Source organism: Macaca nemestrina, chromosome 4 (genome assembly GCF_043159975.1).
Source record: "Macaca nemestrina isolate mMacNem1 chromosome 4, mMacNem.hap1, whole genome shotgun sequence".
Lineage (NCBI taxonomy): Eukaryota > Metazoa > Chordata > Mammalia > Primates > Cercopithecidae > Macaca > Macaca nemestrina.
In genome coordinates this window covers 46,358,368-46,378,870 of record NC_092128.1, presented here as the reverse complement: position 1 = coordinate 46,378,870, position 20,503 = coordinate 46,358,368, and the positions used below count along the sequence as shown (strand labels likewise).

The following is a 20,503-nucleotide window of genomic DNA, read 5'->3' as shown; positions in this document are numbered from 1 at the left end:
GTAAAAGCAGCAAACTTGGAAGAAACAAGTATAGAAAGTCAGTAGCTATGCTAGTCTCAGACTGCAGTTGTGGTTGGGTTGAGCTGCAGAATGGAGGACTAGTTAGAAATTTAACAAAGATCCTGGAAATGAGATAGGTACAGAGGAGTGAGATAAGCTCCCCACAAAGCCATGGCTGATGGGGAGGCTATGTGAATATGCAGAGAAAACCCAAGAGGGCCTAGAAGAAAGTAAAAGTTGAGGCAGATTTGAAAAGCACCTCAATGTTTAATGCACTCCCCCATCAAGACACACTCTACTGGAAGAGGGTGGAAGCCTTACTGACTGAGGTGTTTGAGCGCAACCTCTGATCTATCATTGTTTGGCTACTAAATTACACAGATACTGGTGCAACCCCTAGGAAATCAACCTAAAAAATAAAAAATAACAACCCTCTCCACCTCTGGAAAAAAAAAAAAAACAACTAAGCATAATAAGGGAGACAGATTCCACAGATTAAGTCTACGCAAATTACTGAGAAACAACCACTACCACTAACCCTTGTGGGGGAAAAAATCCATGACAGTGTCTATACTTTTTAACCAAAAATTATGAGACATGCCAAAAAAACCAGAAAACCATAGTCCATACTCAGGGGGAAAAAAGCAGTAAATGGAAATTGACTCTGAGTGAGCCCAAATGTTGGATTAAACAGACAAAAACTTTAAGGCAGTGATTACAAAATATATATACACACACACACACACACACACACAAATTTAAGAAAGTATACATACATACATATATAATAAATATTATATATTATTTATATGATATATATCATTTATATATTATATATATTTTATATATACTTTTTTTTTTTTTAAGACAGGGTCTCACTCTGTCACCCAGGCTGGAGTACAGTGAGTGGTATGATCTCTACTCACTGCAACCTCCACCTCCCAGGCTCAAGTGATCCTTCTGCCTTAGCCTCCCGAGTAGCTGGGACCACAGGCACATGCCAGCACACCTGGCTTTTTTGTTATTTTTTTTAGAGACAGGTTTTGTCATGTTGTCCAGGTTGGTCTTGAACTCCTGGACTCAAGCAATCCACCTGTCTTGGCCTCCCAAAGTGCTGGGATTACAGGCATGAGTCAATAGATATGCCCAGTCTTAAAAATATTCAACAAATTTAAGGAAATCATGCTTAAAGAATCAAAGGAAAATACAGTAACAATGACTCAATAAATAAGGGAATCTCAACAATATAACAGAGCTGTAAAAAAGAAATATATAGAAATCTAAAGCTGATATTTTCCATACATATCTGTGTTTGATAGAAGTATAACTATATAATTTAACTGGCCAACACTTAAAATATTAATGTTTAAGAATGTCCATAACGTATGAGTTAAAGGATGTTTAGTAAGTCATTATGCATTATATGCTTGGTAGTAACCTCTGAATAAAGGTAAAGATGCCTTATGCTTCCCTACAGAAGTAATTAAAGATATTTTGATTTTTAAATGTAATTGCTTAAAACTAGATATTTTCAATATGATTTAAAATCAAAGTAACCAAAAGTAATGCTTGTTGTTATCTATAGTTTTGGAACTGCTTAAGAGTATCTTACTTTCATAATTATTTTCTGTGTCTATCAAGAATATTTATAAAACTATTCAAGTTTAGCATTTTCAAGTAATTAATAAAATACACTTGATACTACAAACCAATAGGGTAAAAGGGTATGGGAACAATTTTAATATTGCAGTTAAGTACCTCAGCGATACTACAGCTTTGGTTCCAGACTACTGCAATAAAGCAAGTTACACATTTTTTTTGGTTTTTTAGTGCATATAAGTTATGTTCCACTACACTGTAGTCTATTAAGCGTGCAACAGCATTGTCTAAAAAACAGTGTTCATACCTTAATTTTAAAATACTTTATGGCTAAAAAATGCTAGTGATCATTTAAGCCTCCAGCAAGTTGTAATCTTTTTACTGGTGGAAGCTTTGCCTTGATACTCATGGCTGCTGACTGATCAGCACGATGGTTGCTGAAAGCTGGGGTGCTATCAGAGTTTCTAAAAATAAGACAACACTAAAGTTTGCCACATACATTGACTGTAGCTATCATGAATTACTTCTCTGCAGCCTCAGCATGTGATGCTGCTTGACAGCATTTTACTCAAAGAATTTCTTTTAAAATTGGTTAGTCCTCTTAAACCCAAACACTGCTTTATCAACTTTTATGTAATATTCAAAATCCTTTGTCATTCTAACAATGTTCACAGCATCTTCACCAGTAGATGCCATCTCAAAAAAACACTTCCTTTGCTCATCCATAAGAAACAACTCCTCATCCATTCAAGTTTTATCATGAAATTGCAGCAATTCAGTCCCATCTTCAAGCTCCACTTCTAATTCTAGTTCTATTACTTTTCTTCCCCACCACATCTGCAGTTATTTCATCCATGAGGCTTGGAATAAACTCCTTCCAAACTCATATTCACGTTAATATTCTGACCTGCTCCCATGAATCACAAATGTTCTTAATGGCATCTAGAATGATGAGTCCTTTCCAGAAGGTTTTAATGGACTTTGCCCAGATCCATCAGAGAAACTGCTATGACAGCTACAGCCTTATAAAATGTATTTCTTAAATAACATGACTTGAGCCAGGCTCAGTGACTCACGCCTGTAATCCCAGCACTTCGGGAGGCTAAGATGGGAGGATTGCTTCAGCCCAGAAATTTGAGACCTGCTTGGGCAACACTCTACAAAAAATAAAAAAAAGTTAGCTGGGCATGGTGGTGGGTGCATGCTTGTGGTGCCAGCTACTGGGGAGACTGAGGTGGGAGGGTCACTTGAGCCCAGGAGGTCAAGCCTCCTGTGAGCTGTGATCATGCCACTCCACTCCAGCCTGGGCAACGGAGTGAGACCCCTGTCTCCAAAAATAAAAAAATAAAATAATATGACCTGAAAGTCTGAATTACTCCTTGTTCCATGGGCTGCAGAATGGATGTTGTATTAGCAGGCATGAAAACAACATTCATCTCTTTGTACATATCTATCTGAGTTCTTGGATGACCTGGTACATTATCAAAGGGCAGTAATATTTTGAAAGGAATATTTTGCCAGGCGCGGTGGCTCATGCCTGTAATCCCAGCACTTTGGGAGGCCGAGGTGGGCGGATCATGAGGTCAGGAGATCAAGACCGTCCTGGCTAACACGGTGAAACCCCGTCTCTACTAAAAATGTAAAAAATTAGCCGGGCGTGGTGGTGCGCGCCTGTGTCCCAGCTACTCGGAGGCTGAGGCAGGGGAATGGCGTGAACCTGGGAGGGGGAGCTTGCAGAGAGCCGAGATCACGCCACTGCACTCCAGCCTGGGTGACAGAGCGAGACTCCGTCTCAAAAAAAAAAAAGAAAGGAATATTTTTTTCTGAGCAGCAGGTCTCAACAGTAGGCTTTAAATATTCAGTAAACTGTTCTTTAAACAGATGTGCTGTCATCTAGGCTTTGTTCCATTTACAGAGCACAGGCAGAGTAGCTTCAGCATAATTCTTAAGGGTCCTAGGATTTCCAAATGGTAAATGAACACTGGCTTCAATGTAAAGTCACCCGCTGCATTAGCCCCTAACAAGAAAGGCTGCCTGTCCTTTGAAGCTCTGAAGTCAGGTATTGACTTCTGATCTCTAGCCAAGAAAGTCCTAAAAGGTATCTTCTTCTTCCAATAGAAGGCTTTTAAATCTACATTAAAAATCAGTTGTTTACTATAGCCACCTCCATGAATGGTCTTTGGTAGATCTTCTGGATAACTTGCTGCAGCTTCTAAATCACCACTTGCTGCTTCACCTTGCACTTTATGTCATGGAGATGGCTTCTTAGACCTCATGAACCAACCTCTGCTAGCTTCAAACTTTCTTCTGAAGCTTCCTCACCTCTCTTAGCCTTCAAAGAATTGAAGAGAATTAGACTCTTGCTCTGGATTAGGCATTGGCTTAAGGAAATGCTGTGGTTGGTTTCATCTTGTATCCAGACCACTCAAACTTTCTCCACATCAGCAATAAAGTTGTTTTACTTTCTTCTCATTTCCATGTTCACTGAATAGCACTTCTAATTTTAAAAATAACTTTTCCTTCACTTTGGGAGGCCGAGGCAGGCAGATCACGAGGTCAAGAGATACAGACCATCCTGGCCAACATGGTGAAACCCCGTCTCTACTAAAAATACAAAAATTGGCTGGGCGTGGTGGCGAGCATCTGTAGTCCCAGCTACTTGGGAGGCTGAGGCAGGAGAATGGCATGAACCCGGAAGGCAGAGCTTGCGGTTAGCCAAGATCGCGCTACTGCACTCCAGCCTGGGCGACAGAGCAAGACTCTGTCTCAAATAAAATAAAATAAAATAAAAAAATAACATAACATAACATAAAATAAAATAAATAAAAGAAAATGACTTTTTCTTTGAATTCACAACTCGGTTAACTCTTTGGCAGAAAAGGCCTAGCTTTCAGCCTATATCAACTTTTGACATGCCTACCTAAGTTTAATTACTTCTAGCTTTTGATTTAGAGTCAGAGACATGTGCCTCTTTTTACTTGAATACTTGAAAGTCATTGTAGGTTTATTAACTGGCCAAATTTCCCTAGTGTCTTATGGAATAGAGAGGCCTGGGGGTGAGGGGGAAGAGAGAGGGAAGGGCGGGAGGGGGAGGAGGAGGAGTAGGGAGAGAGGAGAGGGGAGAGAGACTGGGGAACAGTAGATCCATGGAGCAGTTAGAACACATATGACATTTATTGAATAAGTTCACTGTCTTATATGGATGATAAGTTCACTGTCCTACATGGTGCCCCTAAACAATCTCAACAGTAACATCAAAGATCACTGATCACAGATCACCAAAACAGACATCATAATAATGAAAAAGTTTGAAATATTGTGAGAATTACCAAAATGTGACAGTGTATTAGTGCATTTTCATGCTGCTGATAAAGACATCCCTGAGCCTGGGTAATTTATAAAGAAAAAGAGGTTTAATGGACTCATAGCTCCATGTTGCTGGGGAGGCCTCACAATCATGGTGGAAGGAGAAAGGCACATCTTACATGGTAGCAGGCAAGAGAGAACGAGAGCCAAGCAAAAGGGGAAACCCCTTATAAAACCATCAGATCTCATGAGCCTTATTCACTACCACAGGAACAGTATGGGGGAGACCATTCCCATGATTCAATTATTTCCCACGAGGTCCCTCCCACAACACATGAGATTATTGGACCTACAACTCAAGATGAGATTTGGGTAGGGACACAGTTAAATCATATCACAGAGCCACAGTGAGTATATGCTATTGGGAAAATGGTGCCAAAGGACTTGCTTGACTCAGGGTTGCCACAAACTTTCAATTTGTAAAAAATGTAGTATCTGCGAAGTACAATAAAGCAAAGCACAATAAATGAGGTATGCCTGTACTAATAATTAATTGTATTATAATAGTCATGTACTTACAAAATTTGTGCCTATATGCATATAATCTTACTAGCAGGCAGATTTGCTTATCAACAATAAAACAATGGCAACTGGTTTTATTAATAACCTTCCATTATTTTTCCTTATTCGTAAATTCTTAGTGGATAGCCACTTTAAATGGTTTAATTGGATTTTTCTGTTTTGATTCTTTGTTTTGATAATTACATAAGAATTACATATTGTTATATAATTATATATTACACTGCACATTATAACTATAATACTATTATAACAATTGTTATATATACACATATAGCCATAACATATATGTAATATATATAATTATATAACATAATATATAATTATATAATCATATTTATGGAACTATTCTTTTTCATTTTCCAGTTAGAACAACACATGCTACAGAACCACTAGTTTTCCAGATAGCTCTTACAATTTTATGCTAGTTTTTAATTTAATAATATTACCTAACTGCATTTCTCAGCCTATTATGTAACTACTGGAAAAGCAAGTAAACTGCTCATTGTTTAGTATGAACCACTGCATTATTTTACATTAATAGTTATCCAGGATAATCAAAGTAGAGAAAGTATACTTACTCAGTTATAAATTCAGGGTTTGTAAAGCTGAGGTTGGTTAAATGACCTTCAAGTTTAGAAGACTCATGCATATTTAAGGCTGGAGTGGTCTTAGTGGCAAGTACAGCTCTTTTTTCATCTTTCTCAAGTGCTTTTCTCTTCCCACCATTTTGGAAATATTCTCTGCATACACTACAAATAAAAATAAGGCTGTATTTTAACATACTGTGTATGACTATAAAATAAAACAGAAAAAACTGGCTTTTATTAATCAAGATGGGAAACTTTCAAATTTAAGATTTCTGCTTTGAAAATGTCAAACTGAGATAAGTTTGAGCACCTTGTAGCACTTTCAAAATTTTAAAAATTACTACACAATAAAGAATGATCACAAATTATGTTTAGTAAATAAAAAATACGTTTTTTTCAGGATTACAGATGTGCCTGTACATGTTTCACTGAACTTCTCTCTTGACTAAAACTTCCTCCAGCAAAGCTTACATAAGTGTACTATGCAGTGACAACATCCAGAAGGAATAGTAGTCACAGTTAATTTCGAGCTGGCTTTGCTAGTAGTAGACAGATAACCCAACAGCTGTTCTTGAGGTCCCTCTTGGTTTATGATAACAAAGTCAGGATGAGTGTGTGTGTGTGCGTGTGTGTGTGTGTGTGTATGTTTGTGTATATATCTGTATATATATTTGTGTATATTTGTGTATATATATAGAGAGAGAGAGCTTGTTTTTCTTCTTATTTGTACTTAATTTACTACATATAGCTCACACTTTATACAAAGCTACTTTATCATTCTCCACAGACATTGTTTGGTGAAGTTCCAAAAATATATGGCAAAAGAAGAATTGAAGAGCAAAGAATTCACGCAAAACTGGTTTCAGCAAGTGCAACTATAGTCCAAGGGAACTATGCCCATTTCTCCTTCACGCTTACAGGAACCCATTAGTTCAACTTCAGTTTTTCTTAGTTCCTATTACGTAAGACTTCTTTAACTTATACTATGTAGATTTAGTTTTAACTCTATATGCAGAAGTTGAAACTTATTAAGCATGAATTAAACATTTATTAAGTACGTATCATGTGTAGAGGTGCATGATGGCCAAATTGCAGAAGGCATAATTCTTAACCTCAAGAAGCTACTGTTACCTCAGTAAAGGACACAAATAATTATTATATATAATAATAAAAAACATGATTGATAGAGATTAACAGATAAACAAAGATAGTTATTTCTATAAATGAAGTACCTAACCCAACCTAAAATCAGCAATATAAATTGATTTTAGAAAGGTAAGTAGGAATAAGCCAGGAAAGTGAAGTTGAGTGGAAACTTTCTAGGCAGAAAGGACAGCAATAAGCAAAGACATGAAAGAGAAAAGCAGAATGAATCTTCAGAGATGTACCTTAGTTCAAGGTACATGAAGTTTAAAGTACTAGGCAGAAGATGAGTGGACCTATTCTCAAAAGAAAAACCCCTGAGCCTAGTGGACATATAGAGAGGATGGAGAGTCAAGGTGTGCAAGCTTCAAATCACACAAGATCCATAGGTCAGTTTTAAAATGTGGTCTTTACAAATCTAATCTAATGACAGAGAGCAGTTTAGAGGCTGCCTGGGGTAGGGTGTGGGGATGAGTGCAAAGGGGTACAAGCGAGCTTTCTGGAGAAAAATGTTCTATATCTTGACAGTGGTGGTGGTTACATAAGTGTAAACAACTGTAAATACCCACTAAACTGTACACTAGATGTATGCATTTTATTGTATATAAATTATACCTCAGTAAAGTTGATAAAAATGTAGACTTTATGAACTTGAAATTATACTAAAAAGCTTATGTTTCTATCAGGTAGAACCATATAAAACTGGTGATATTCAAAATTTCTTGAGCTACAAAAATTGCAATTTTATGTGGTCTAACCTAACAGCTACTAAGAAATTTGGCAGTAAAATACTTAAAGGGCTAAAATTCTAGGTTCTCATAGAATAATGACAACCATTTAAATTCCAATATCTCCATATACCCTCAAAAAAATATAGATCAATAAAGAGAGCAAATAAAAGCACTTACCGTTCATACCTATGGCAAAACAAGGAAACAAAAAATAACACTTCATTTTACCTGTTATTGAAAAAATAAAAATCTGAGACTGAATTGGCTTTGGAGGCCACTCAAAGTACAGAGTTAGATGAGGACTGCATAAAACAGAGAAATGTATGAAAAGGTGGCCAAACAGAATCTTCCAGCAATCACCACCTAGACCTGCAAGAATATCAAACTGAGTAACTATTCACACAAAAAAGCACCTTCATAAGAACTAAATCAGTTAAGAGATCACAGTACCTGGTTTTAGCCTAACAAGAAAAGATGCATTGAAGAAGGTAGGAAGGACAGTCTTGAACTGTCTATACCATCCCTCTCCCAAGCCCAGGCAGCACACCCCAGAGAGATAATCTTTGTGCTTTGGGGAGGGAGAGTGAAATTGTGGGACTTTGCACTGGAACTCCACATTGCCCTGTCACAGTGGAACACAGCACTGGACAGAAATCTATTGGTGCCCACAGGGGGCATTTAGACCATCCTTGAACAGACAGAGAGATATCTGCTGCCCTAGTGGGAGAAATCTGAGTCCTAGTCGGCTTCACTACTGGCTGAATAAAGTGGCCTTGGGCTCCCAATAAATGTCAGTGGCAGCCAGACCATAGCAACTGTACTCTTTGGGTAAGCCTCAGTGCTGTGCTGGCCTCAGCAGAGGCTGTGGGCCCAGGGTACTACAACCAAGTGTGACACCAGCTGTGGTGGCCATGGGAATGCCTGCATCACCCCTCCCCCAACTCTAGGCAGTGCAGAGTAGAGACTTCTTCCACTTGGGGGAAGGAGAGGAAGGGTATAGGAGACTTTGCCTTGCAATCCAGACACCAGCCCAGCCACAGTAAAACAAAGCACCAGTCAGAATCCTAAGGCCCCCGATTCCAGGCTCTTGTTCCCACATGGCACGTCTAGACCCACCCTGCGACAGAAGGGAATCCTCTGCCCTGGGGGGGATGGACCCAAGTCCCCACAGGATTAATCACCTGCTGACTAAAGTGGCCTTGGGCCTTCAGTAAACATCAATGGCAGTTCAAAAATGACCCAGCATGAGGCTAGCTATGGTGGCCACAAGATTGTCTGTGTCACCTCTTCCCCAACTCCGGCCAGCCCAGCATAAAGAGACACTCATTCCACTTGGGGGAAGAAGAGGGATTTTGCCTGGGAACCCAGCAACTTCTCCCTTTAAGTCCATTAGGACTGGGAATTCAGGAATGTGCAGAAGTTGCGGCATACCTGGGCTTAGAGTGCCCTCTAGGGCTGAAATGGTTACAGTGACCACAGGCTTAGATATTACTTTAACTCTGAAAGCTTAGAAGGCCCTGTGAAAAATGATGGATACTAACAAGTCCAGACTACAAAGACTGGAAGAAGTATCTAACTCTTCTATGCCCAGACACTGAAAAACATCCACAAGCATCAAGAACAGTCAGGAGAAGATGACCTCACCAAAGAGACTAAATGAGGCACCAGTGACCAATCCTGGAGTAGTACAGATATACGACTTCCCAGGGAATTCCAAACAGCTTTTTGAGGAATCTCAACAAACTTCAAAAAAACAGAGAAGGAATTCATAAATCTTTCAGGGAAATTTAACAAAGAGATTAAAATAATTTAAAGAATCCTACAGAAATATCGAAGCTGAAATATTCAATTAATGAACAAAAATATGTATTACTATGTAAACAGAATTGATCAAGCAGAAGAAAGAATTAGCTCAAAGATAGGCTATTTCAAAATACAGACTCGGGAGAAAAAGAAAAAAGGAGTGAAAATGAATGAAGTACGCTTAAAAGTCTGGAAAACAGCCTCAAAAGGGCAATTCTAAGAGTTATTGGCCTTAAAGGGGAAATACAGAAAGACATTGGGGTAGAAAGTTTATTCAAAGAAATAAAAACAGTTTTCCAAACCTAGAGAAAGATACAAATATGCAGTTATAACATCAAAGAACATCAAGCAGATTCAACCCAAATAAGACTACCTTCAAGGCATAAAATCAAACTCTTACAGGTTAAGGACAAAGAAAGGATCCTAAAAGCAATAAGAGAAAAGAAACAGGTAACAAATGAAGGAGCTCCAATACATCCTGGCAGCACACTTCTCAGTAGAAACCTTACAGGCCAAGAGGAATGAGATGACATATTCAATGAATATGAAGGAAAAAAAAAAAAAGGAAACAATTTTCAACTAAGAATACTATACCCAGCAAAGCTATTCTTCAAACACAAAGGAGAAATATGTAGACAAACAAAAGATGAAAGACTTCATACCAGATCTACCTTACCAGAAATGCTAAGGAGAATTTTTCAACTTGAAAGAAAAGGATGCTAACACACAATAAGAAATCATCTGAAAGTATAATATAAAACTCACTGGTAAAGGTACATACATAGTTAAATTCAGAATACTCAATACTGTAATTGTAGTGCATAAACTATTCATATATTCAGAGGAAAAAACCCAATAGGATAAATTTATTATATCTGTACATATATATACATATAAATAGATATCTAAAAAGAGATTTGTAATAAGGAATTGGCTCCTGTGATTATGCAGACTGAAATGTCCCACAATCTGCTATGCCTAAGGTGTAAAACCAGGAAAGCTCATGGTATAGTTCCAATCCAAGTCCAAAGGCTTGAGAACTATTTTATAAGTTCTGGTCCAAGTCCAAAAAGGCTTGAGAACCATTTTATAAGTTGTAGTCTAAGTTCAAAGGCCTAAGAACCGAAGTGTCAATGGTATAGGTCCCAGCTAGAGGGAAGGCCTCAAAAAAGGCCTACTCACTCACAACAGAGAGGGCAATCTGCTTTACTCAGTCTACAGATTCAAATGTCAATCTCATTTGGAAACATACTCGCAGATACACCCAGAAATAATGTTCAGTCAAATATCTGTGTACCTTATGAATCAGTAAAGTTGTGAATAATATTCCATCGTACCTAAAATCAATATAGGCAACACAATACTGACAGAGAAAAACAAACTGAAGGACTAACATTACCAACTTGAAGACTTACTATAAAGCTACAGTAATCAAGACAGTGTGACAATGGTGAAAGAAAAGACAAATACATCAATGGAACAGAATTAGAGAGTGCAAACATAGACCCACAAAACTATAGTCAACTGATCTTTGAAAAAGGAGCAAAGGCAATACAATGGAGAAAAAATTTTTTCAACAAGTCATGCTAGAACTAGACATCCACATGCAAAAAAGAAAAAAAGTAAATCTAGACATAGGCCTTATACATTTCACAAAAATTATCTTGAAATGCATCATAAATGCAAAATGCAAAACTATAAACTTTCTAAAAGGTAACACAGGAGAAAACCTATATGGCATTGGGTATGGTGATGACTTTTTAGACATGACACCAAAGGCATGATCCATAAAAGAAAAAATTGATAAGCTGAATGTCACTAAATTAAAACTTTTTGCTTTGTGAAAGACATTGTCAAGAGAATGAAAAGAGAAGCCACGGACACTGAGAAAATATTTGCAAATCATATATATCAGGGGTCCCCAACCCCGAATACTTGTCCGTGGCCTGTCAGATTGGGCTGCACAGCATGAGGTGAATGGCAGGTATTTACAGCTGTTCCCCATCACTCACATTACTGCCTAAGCTCTGTATCCTGTCAGATCAGTGACAGCATTAGATTCTCATAGAAGCACGAACCCTTATTGTGAAATGTGCATGTGAGGGATCTAGGTTGCACATTCCTTAGGAGAATCTAAGGCCTGATGATCTGTCACGGTATCCCATAAAACCCCCAGATGGGACCATCTAATTGCAGGAAGACAAGCTCAGGGCTCTCACTGATTCTACATTATGATGAGTTGTACAATTATTTCATTATATATTACAATGTAATAATAGAAATAAAGTGCATGATAAATGTAATGCACTTGAATCACCCCAAAACCACCTGCCCCCACTCCAGTCGATGGAAAAATTGTCTTCCACAAAACCAGTCCCGAGTGCCAAAAACGTTGAGGACTGCTGACATATACAATAAAGAACTGTCATCCAAAATATAGAAATAACTCTTAAAACTCTGTAAGAAAGCAATTAAATTTAAACACCAGGCAAAAGACCTGAACAGACATCTCATCAAAGACGACACACAGATTGGAAGCAACAAGAATGCTTACCAAGTGCTGATGAGAATGCAAAATGTTACACTTTTTACAGCAGCTTTATTCATAATTATCAAAGCTTGGAAGCAACCAAGATGTCCTTCCATAGGTGGATGGATAAACTGTGATACATCTAGACAACAGAGTATTATTCAGCACTATAAAGAAATGAGCTATCAAGCCATAAAAAGATACAGAAGAACCTTACATGCTAATTACTAAGTAAAATAAGCCAATCAGAAAAAGCGACAAACTTTATGATTCCAACTATACGACATTCTGGAAAAGGCAATCTATGAGGTCAGTAAAAAAATTGGTGGTTGCAGGCCGGGAGTGGTGGCTCACGCCTGTAATCCCAGCACTTTGGGAGGCCGAGGTAGGTGGATCATCTGAGGTTAGGAGTTTGAGACCAGCCTGACCAACATGGAGAAACCCGTGTCTACTAAAAATACAAAATCAGTCAGGCATGGTGGCACATGCTTGTAATCCTAGCTACTTGGGAGGGTGGGGCAGGAAAACTGCTTGAACCAGGAGGTGGAGGTTGCGGTGAGCTGAGATCGTGCCATTGCACTCCAGCCTGGGCAACAAGAGCAAAACTCCATCTCAAAAAAAAAAAAAAAAAAATTTGGTGATTGCGCAGGGGTGAAAAGGCCAGCACAAAGGATTTTTAGAGCAGTTAAACTATTCTGTATGATACTATAATGGAAGATACATGTCATTACACGTTTTTCAAAAACCACAGAATGTACAACATCAAGAATGAACCCTATGGTAAACTATGGACTTTGGGTGATAATGATTGATCAATGTAAGTTTAAAAACTGTAACAATCACCACTCTAGTGCTGGATGTTGACAGGGAGGCTATGCATGTTTGGGATGGAGTGGGTTGTATATGGTAACTTTCTGTACTTTCTGGTCAATTTTATTGTGGGTTTCTGGTCAATCATGTTGTAAACCCACCGCTCTAAAAAATAAAGTCTACTTAAAAGAGAAAAACAAAACAACCTTGGGATAAATATATCATGTATCTCCTGATGTATTACACTGAGAGGGACACAACATCACCTATGCAAAACACTTGCTAATGATACACTTAACTTATATCTAATCACAAATAAACTACACATATCCAAATTGACAGGCAACCTACAAAATGCTGACTTTTAAAAAATGGCCGTATCAGCCAGGCACGGTGGCTCACATCTGTAATCCCAGCACTTTGGGAGGCCGAGGCAGGCAGATCACCTGAGGTCAGGAGTTCAAGACCCATCTGACCAACATAGTAAAACCCCACCTCTTCTAAAATATAAAAATTAGCCGGGTGTTGTGGCGGGTGCCTGTAATCCCAGCTACTCGGGAGGCTGAGTCAGGAGAATTGCTTGAACCCAGGAGGCAAAGGCTGCAGTGAGCCAAGATTGCATCATTGTACTCCAGCCTGAGCAACAACAGTGAACCTGTCTCAAAAAAAAAAAAAAAAATTGTAACATAAAAAGACAAAAAAGAAAAGAAAAAAAATGAAGAATTTTTCTAGATTAAAGACCAAAAAGGTTTAACAACTAAGTGCAATGAGTTATCCCTGATGGGATCCTGGATTGAAAAAAAAAAAAAAATCCAGGTATAAAGGATACTTGTGAAAACTGGGGAAATCTGATTACAGATTACATTATTAGTTAGCATTATATTAATATTAAATTTCTGTAGTGTGATAGTTGTATTATGATTACAAAGAAGAATATTCTTACATGATACACATCGAAGTATTCAGGAAGAAAAGTCGGGTAATTTCCGTAACTGACTCTCAAAAGGTTCAGCAGAGAGCAAGAGAGAAAAAGGACCCAGAGGAGAAAGGGGAACAAGATAAAAAAGTAAGACCAAGTAGAGTAACATTTTTTTCAGAAGCTGAAGGAAAGAAAGTGTGAGTCAAGGATTTTATAACCATCCAAACTACATATCTTGTAACAAAATTATACAAAACCAGTTTGTAAGATGGGTGAACTCAGAGAACATCATAATTCCAAGTTGTTTTTAAAGAATCTACTGGAGGCCGGGCGCGGTGGCTCAAGCCTGTAATCCCAGCACTTTGGGAGGCCGAGACGGGCGGATCACGAGGTCAGGAGATCGAGACCATCCTGGCTAACACGGTGAAACCCCGTCTCTACTAAAAATACAAAAAAACTAGCCGGGCGAGGTGGCGGGCGCCTGTAGTCCCAGCTACTCCGGAGGCTGAGGCAGGAGAATGGCGTAAACCCGGGAGGCGGAGCTTGCAGTGAGCTGAGATCCGGCCACTGCACTCAAGCCTGGGCGACACAGCGAGACTCCGTCTCAAAAAAAAAAAAAAAGAATCTACTGGAAGATGAACTTCATCTATGAGATGATTAGGAAATGTTGGTGAAGAAGTAGGGAATAAAAAGCATTAAAATCACTAAAAAAAAAAGGGGGGTATTTTAAAATGCTAAAGGCATTCAATTCACTTCAATTCCGAGTAAAGTTATAACTATTATAAATAGTTATGTACCACTTATCATAGCAGCCATCTTTACAAAGAAGAAATTCCATGAGATGTATGGAGAAACAGACAAACACCAACAACAGGGAACATTCCACTTTCAATCAAGAGAATGAAAAGGTTACAGAAGCCCTAAAAAACATAATAAAGTTTACCTTATTGCTAGAAGATAACTCTGCATTCAGAGAGAACAGCTTCTTTTTAACTACACATGGAATAGTCACAAAAATTACCATATACGTGTATTAAGTCACGAAGAAAACCACAGTAAAAACCATAATGAAAAAATACAGACAAAATTATACAATTGCAATGCAATAAAACTAGAATTAACCAAAAACAAGAAATCCATTCTATCTGCTATTTTTTTAAAAAGTAACTTGGGTCAGAGGGCGAATACTAATAAAATAAAAAAAATCTTAAAAAATTAATGAAAGCACTACAAGTCAGAAGCTAAGGAATGCAACTAAAATAGCAATCTGATGAAAACTGAGACGCTTTAATGTTTATATCAAAACAAAAAATAAAATTAAATGAAATAAACATTGAACTCAAAGGATTAGAAAAATAAAGCAAAAGAAAGGAACAAGAGAGTGCCAACAAATACACAAAAACGTGCGCAACTTGAGAAACTTGTTTTCTAGAAAAATACACCAAATATATAGAATAGGAAAATTTCTTAAACTTGAATGTGTAGAAATAAAAAGTTTAAACAAAACAAAAATCCAAAGATGAAAGAGTTATCAGAGTTAATCTAACCAAAAAGCACCAGTATAAGCCTTCAAAAACCAGATAACCCCTGTATTAATCATGTTTTTTACTTTATCTTTCATGTTTTGATATTTTGGGAGGGGAGTTGGAGGGTGTGCTTATACATCCAGAGAGAGACTGCCCTCTCAGGACCAGCTAATTCCTTAAGGAGGTAAACTTACTTCAGAAAACATGTCTCATATGCAAGCCAACCACTATCTAACTTTTACACACAAGCCAATAATTCCCCACTATTAAATCAACTCAAGACCATACACCAGACAACAACGGACAGCCCCTAGTCCCCACAGCCTACTGAAATTACTCAATCTAGCCAATCCTAAACCGTTTACTCTGCCCTGCCTTGTCTTTTCCATAAAAGGTCAATAATGGCTCTGGTCTAGGGTTTCCTTTAGCTCCTGCTTCTGACTCCTGACAAAATCTGGTGCTTCCTTTGTAGCCCTGCATAGTGTGGTATGTCCCCTTCTCTCAGGAAATATAAGTAATAAATAATCATTTCAATGGCATTGATCACTCCATGTTTTCCTCAGTCACCTCTATAAATTAAAATTCCACTGATGCATGTGAGACAACCCCAAAAGTACTTAAACTGTTCCAAACCATAGAAACAAAAACATTTTTCCAAATTCATTTTCAGGGAGCAAAATTACAATGATACTTATCTGATCTGATAAAGATTACAAAAATAAAGACCAATATCACTTATAAATATCAATAAAAATATGAAATTAAATTTTAGCAAACATAATTAAACATGACTAAGTGATATGTATTTCAGGAATGCACAGATGGTTCAACATAAGAAAATCCACTAATATAATTCACTATATTCATAAATCTAAGAAGAAAACACATTTATTCTTCTCCATAGATCCTGAAAGGTCATTCAACAAAATCCAACACCCATTCCTAATATAAACACTCAATAAAATACAAGTTGGTAAACACTTCCTTAATATTAGAAATACATGTGTATGCATATATAGATATATAAGCCAAAAAGCCAGCAACTTAATGAGGATACACCACATACATTACTGCAAAATGAATAAAGTACAGCTATGTAATAGACAAGAGAAAAAGATTTAGTCAAATGAGTAAGAGAGGAAGAAATAAAACTTTGTGTATTTATAGATGACATAAAAGATATACCTTGACAACCGGAGAGAATCAATCATAAACTCATATAAACAGTAAGAAAATTCAATAAAATGGTAGGATGTAAAACACTAAAAAATGAAAATCATCCATATATATACACACACACACACACAATAGCCTGTGAGAATATAGTCATGTGTTGCTTAACAATGGGGATATGTTCCAAGAAATGCATCATTAAGGTGACTTCATTATCGTGAAATCACCAGGGTATACTTCATAGATGGTATAGCTTACTACATGTCTACAGCATGTTACCATACTGAATACTGTAGGCCACTGTAACACAATGGTTAAGTATTTGTGTATCTAAACATAGAAAAGGTATAGTAAAATTATGATATTATAATCTAATGGAACTACCATTGTATATAGTATATATATTTCCACTGCTGATAGAGATGTCATTATGCAGTGCATAGCTGTATAACAGAAGGGAAGGGGACATTTACAACAGCAATAAAAATGATAAAATACCTAGGAGTAAGCACAACAAGAAATGTGCATAACCACTATACAGAAAACCTTAAAACCCTGCTTTGCAAAAGTAGTTTGCTACTTTTGACTAAAGTAGACTAGAACAAATGGAAAGCCATTTTTTTTTTTTTTTTGAGACGGAGTCTCGCTCTGTCGCCCAGGCTGGAGTGCAGTGGCCGGATCTCAGCTCACTACAAGCTCCGCCTCCCGGGTTCACGCCATTCTCCTGCCTCAGCCTCCCGAGCAGCTGGGACTACAGGCGCCTGCCACCTCGCCCGGCTAGTTTTTTTGTATTTTTTAGTAGAGACGGAGTTTCACCGGGTTAGCCAGGATGGTCTCGATCTCCTGGACTCTTGCTCTGTTGCCAAGCTGGAGTGCAGTGGCGCGATCTCGGCTCACTGCAACCTCCTCCACCTCCTGGGTTCAAGTGATTCTCCTGCCTCAGCCTCCCAAGTAGCTAGGACTACAGGCGCACACCACCATGCCCAGCTAATTTTTGTATTTTTAGTAGAGACGGGGATTCACCATGTTGGCCAGGATGGTCTCAATCCCTTGACCTCTAATCTGTCCACCTTGGCCTCCCAAAATGCTGGGATTATAGGCATGAGCCACTATGCCCGGCTGACATATCTTTTTAATGGATAGGATGATTCAACATTAATGAGATACCTGTTGTTCCCAATTTATGAAAAATTAATGTAATTTTTTAAAATGTAGTTGGACCAGTTGATCCTAAAGTACATGTGGAAAAAAGCAAAAGCAAGAAAAACCAAGAAACCCCTGAAAAAGAATAGTGTGAAAGGGGGGTATGGGAAGAAGATGCTACAAAACAGCATTATAAGTCTTTATGATTAAAATGGTGGTATTAGGCAAGGATCAATGATATATAAAAGAGAATATGACAGAAAAGCTAAAACAAAACCAACTATGTGGGGAAACTTAGTACATCATGTAAGTGTCATGTCAAATTACTGAAGAAAAGGTAAAGTTTTTAATAAATGTTGGGGAAATGGATAACTTTGGTAGAAAAAAATTAGATTAACACTTCACAAGAAATACCAAATTTGACTTTTAAACAGATCAGAGATCTAATGTAATAATAGAGAAATCCCCTAAGTATTAGAAGAAAACATGAGTGAATAACAAATTGTTATTTGAATTCCTACAGTCTGGTAATTAGGAAAGCTTTTCTAAGACAATCAAAATCTGGAAGCAATAAAACAAACGACTGATACATCTAACTACGTAAAAGCAAAAACTTTCTGTATGGCAAAAGATAGAGTCAAAGACAAAGGGCACACGTATCTATAAATGATATAAACAGCTCTAAAAAATCAAGAAAAATTAGAAACCAAAAGTCAACACAAAAAACTATCAAAAACATGATCACATAATTCACAGAAAAAAAGGCAAATGATTCTTAAATATACAAAAAGGTACTTGACCTCATTCATGAGAGAAATGTAACATAAACTCAAGCTAGAGATACCAATTCCAATCTATCAGACAAAAATTCAATAGCTGAGCCACAACCTATGTTGGTGAAGTTATAGAGAAATGGGTATTCTTATTTATTTATTTATTTGCTGGTGAAACTGCAAAATGATATAACCTCTACACAGGGCAATTTGGCAGCACATCTAATAAAATCACATATGCATTTAGTCTCCATTTCTGCAATTCCACACCTAGGAATCTACAAATATACAATGACAAAAATACAAAATGCACATACACAAGGTTATTCATTACAGCACTATTTGTAACAGCAAAAGCTTGTAAACAAGTTATGAAAATGAGGAATATATCTGTATACCTGTGATGGTTAATTTTAGGTATCAGTTGTCAAACATTATCTTGGGTGTTTCCTTGAGGGTGTTTTTGGACGATATTAATATTTACATTGTTAGAATGTAAATAAAGCACACTGCCTTTCCTTAAAGTGAGAGGGCCTCATTCAATCAGTTGATGCCTGAATAGAACAAAAAAGCTGACTCTCTCGTGAATAATTACAGAGAATTCCTCCTGCCTGACTGCCTTTGAACTGGGACACCGGCTTTTTCCCGCCTTCAGACTCAAAGTGAGACATCAGCTCTTTCTGGGTCTAGAGGCTGCTGGCCTTTAGACTGGATCTATACCTTCAGCTCTCATGGACTGCCACCTTGCCCACTCACCTTGCAGATCTTAGGACCTGTCAAACTTGATAATCATATGCATTAATTCTTTATAATAAATCTTACTATACATACTAACAGACACATCCTATTGTTTCTGTTTCTCTGAAGACTTCTGACCTCTACCAAATACAATGATTCTCATATTAAGTAAAAAAGAAAGGTACAGAGTATATAACAGTATACAACACACCACCACCTACAGGGATAAGAAAAGGTGGATATATGTACATATGCATATGTACATGGATATGAATTTGTTTATTTTTGCAAAAACAAACACTGGTAGGATAAAAACGAAACATATGAAAATGGTTACCCATAGGAGGTGTTACCCGGTGTAATGCCTATATGACATAGTTGAATTCTGACCCTGCCCCCCTGCCCCAACTCTGCTTATCTTTAAGAAACAGGATACCTGTAATAAAAACTTCCCTTTGAAATAACGAGACCAGCTGAGACTGGTTAGAACCAAGATAGCTGACCTAATGAAAAGACCTCACATTTCATTACCATCTCATTTCCATGCTAAATGAAATGGTACTCCCACCAGTTCCATGACTGTTGGCAAATGACCATAACAACTGGAAGAAGCCATAAAAGGACAAAAAGGACAGTGGCACTCCAGTTCTAGAACGTTCACTGCCCATTTCTAGAAAAGACATGAATATTAATCCTCTTGCTTTTAATGTCCAATGCCTTCATTCGAAAACCCTGTATTTTAACCACCCAGCCTCTCACTAGTGGAGAAGTTGAATTGTGAGCCATGCTCCTGCTTCTCAATTCCATGGCCATCAAATAAAGCCTGCACTACTTGATACTCACTTTTGGTTTTGTGTACTGGTTTCGTGACAATGAACAGGGAAAGACCCCATCTTCTGGGGAATCAGCTTTGTTGGTAACAGGCAGGTGTAAATGAAGAAAATTAAAAGGAGTCTTTTTTGAGTATACTTTTTAATAAAGTTTGACTTTTGAACCATGTAAATGTTTTATATTCTCCAAAATTAAAGAAAGAATAAAAAACCCCCAAAATTGAAAATAAAGTGAAATCAACTGTATAGCAAAATTGGTATTACAACCATACAGAAAAGAACTATTTCAAGCAATTTTTAAGCATATATT

The 20,503-nt window shown here is 37.5% G+C and overlaps 1 protein-coding gene across 2 annotated transcripts in view; it reads right to left on the bottom strand.

Annotated features, from left to right (window-relative positions):
* The window catches only part of LOC105475261 (S-adenosylmethionine sensor upstream of mTORC1), a 119,533-nt gene that overhangs the window by 77,078 nt on the left and 21,952 nt on the right, over positions 1–20,503 (bottom strand). Inside the window, exon 3 of one of the 2 annotated variants that reach the window (XM_011730357.3) lies at positions 6,066–6,236. The exons of the other annotated variant lie outside the window; for it this stretch is intronic. Coding sequence (XP_011728659.2) covers positions 6,066–6,236 — 171 coding nt within the window. The remainder of the gene's footprint in view (positions 1–6,065; positions 6,237–20,503) is intronic. 2 annotated transcript variants of the gene reach the window in all.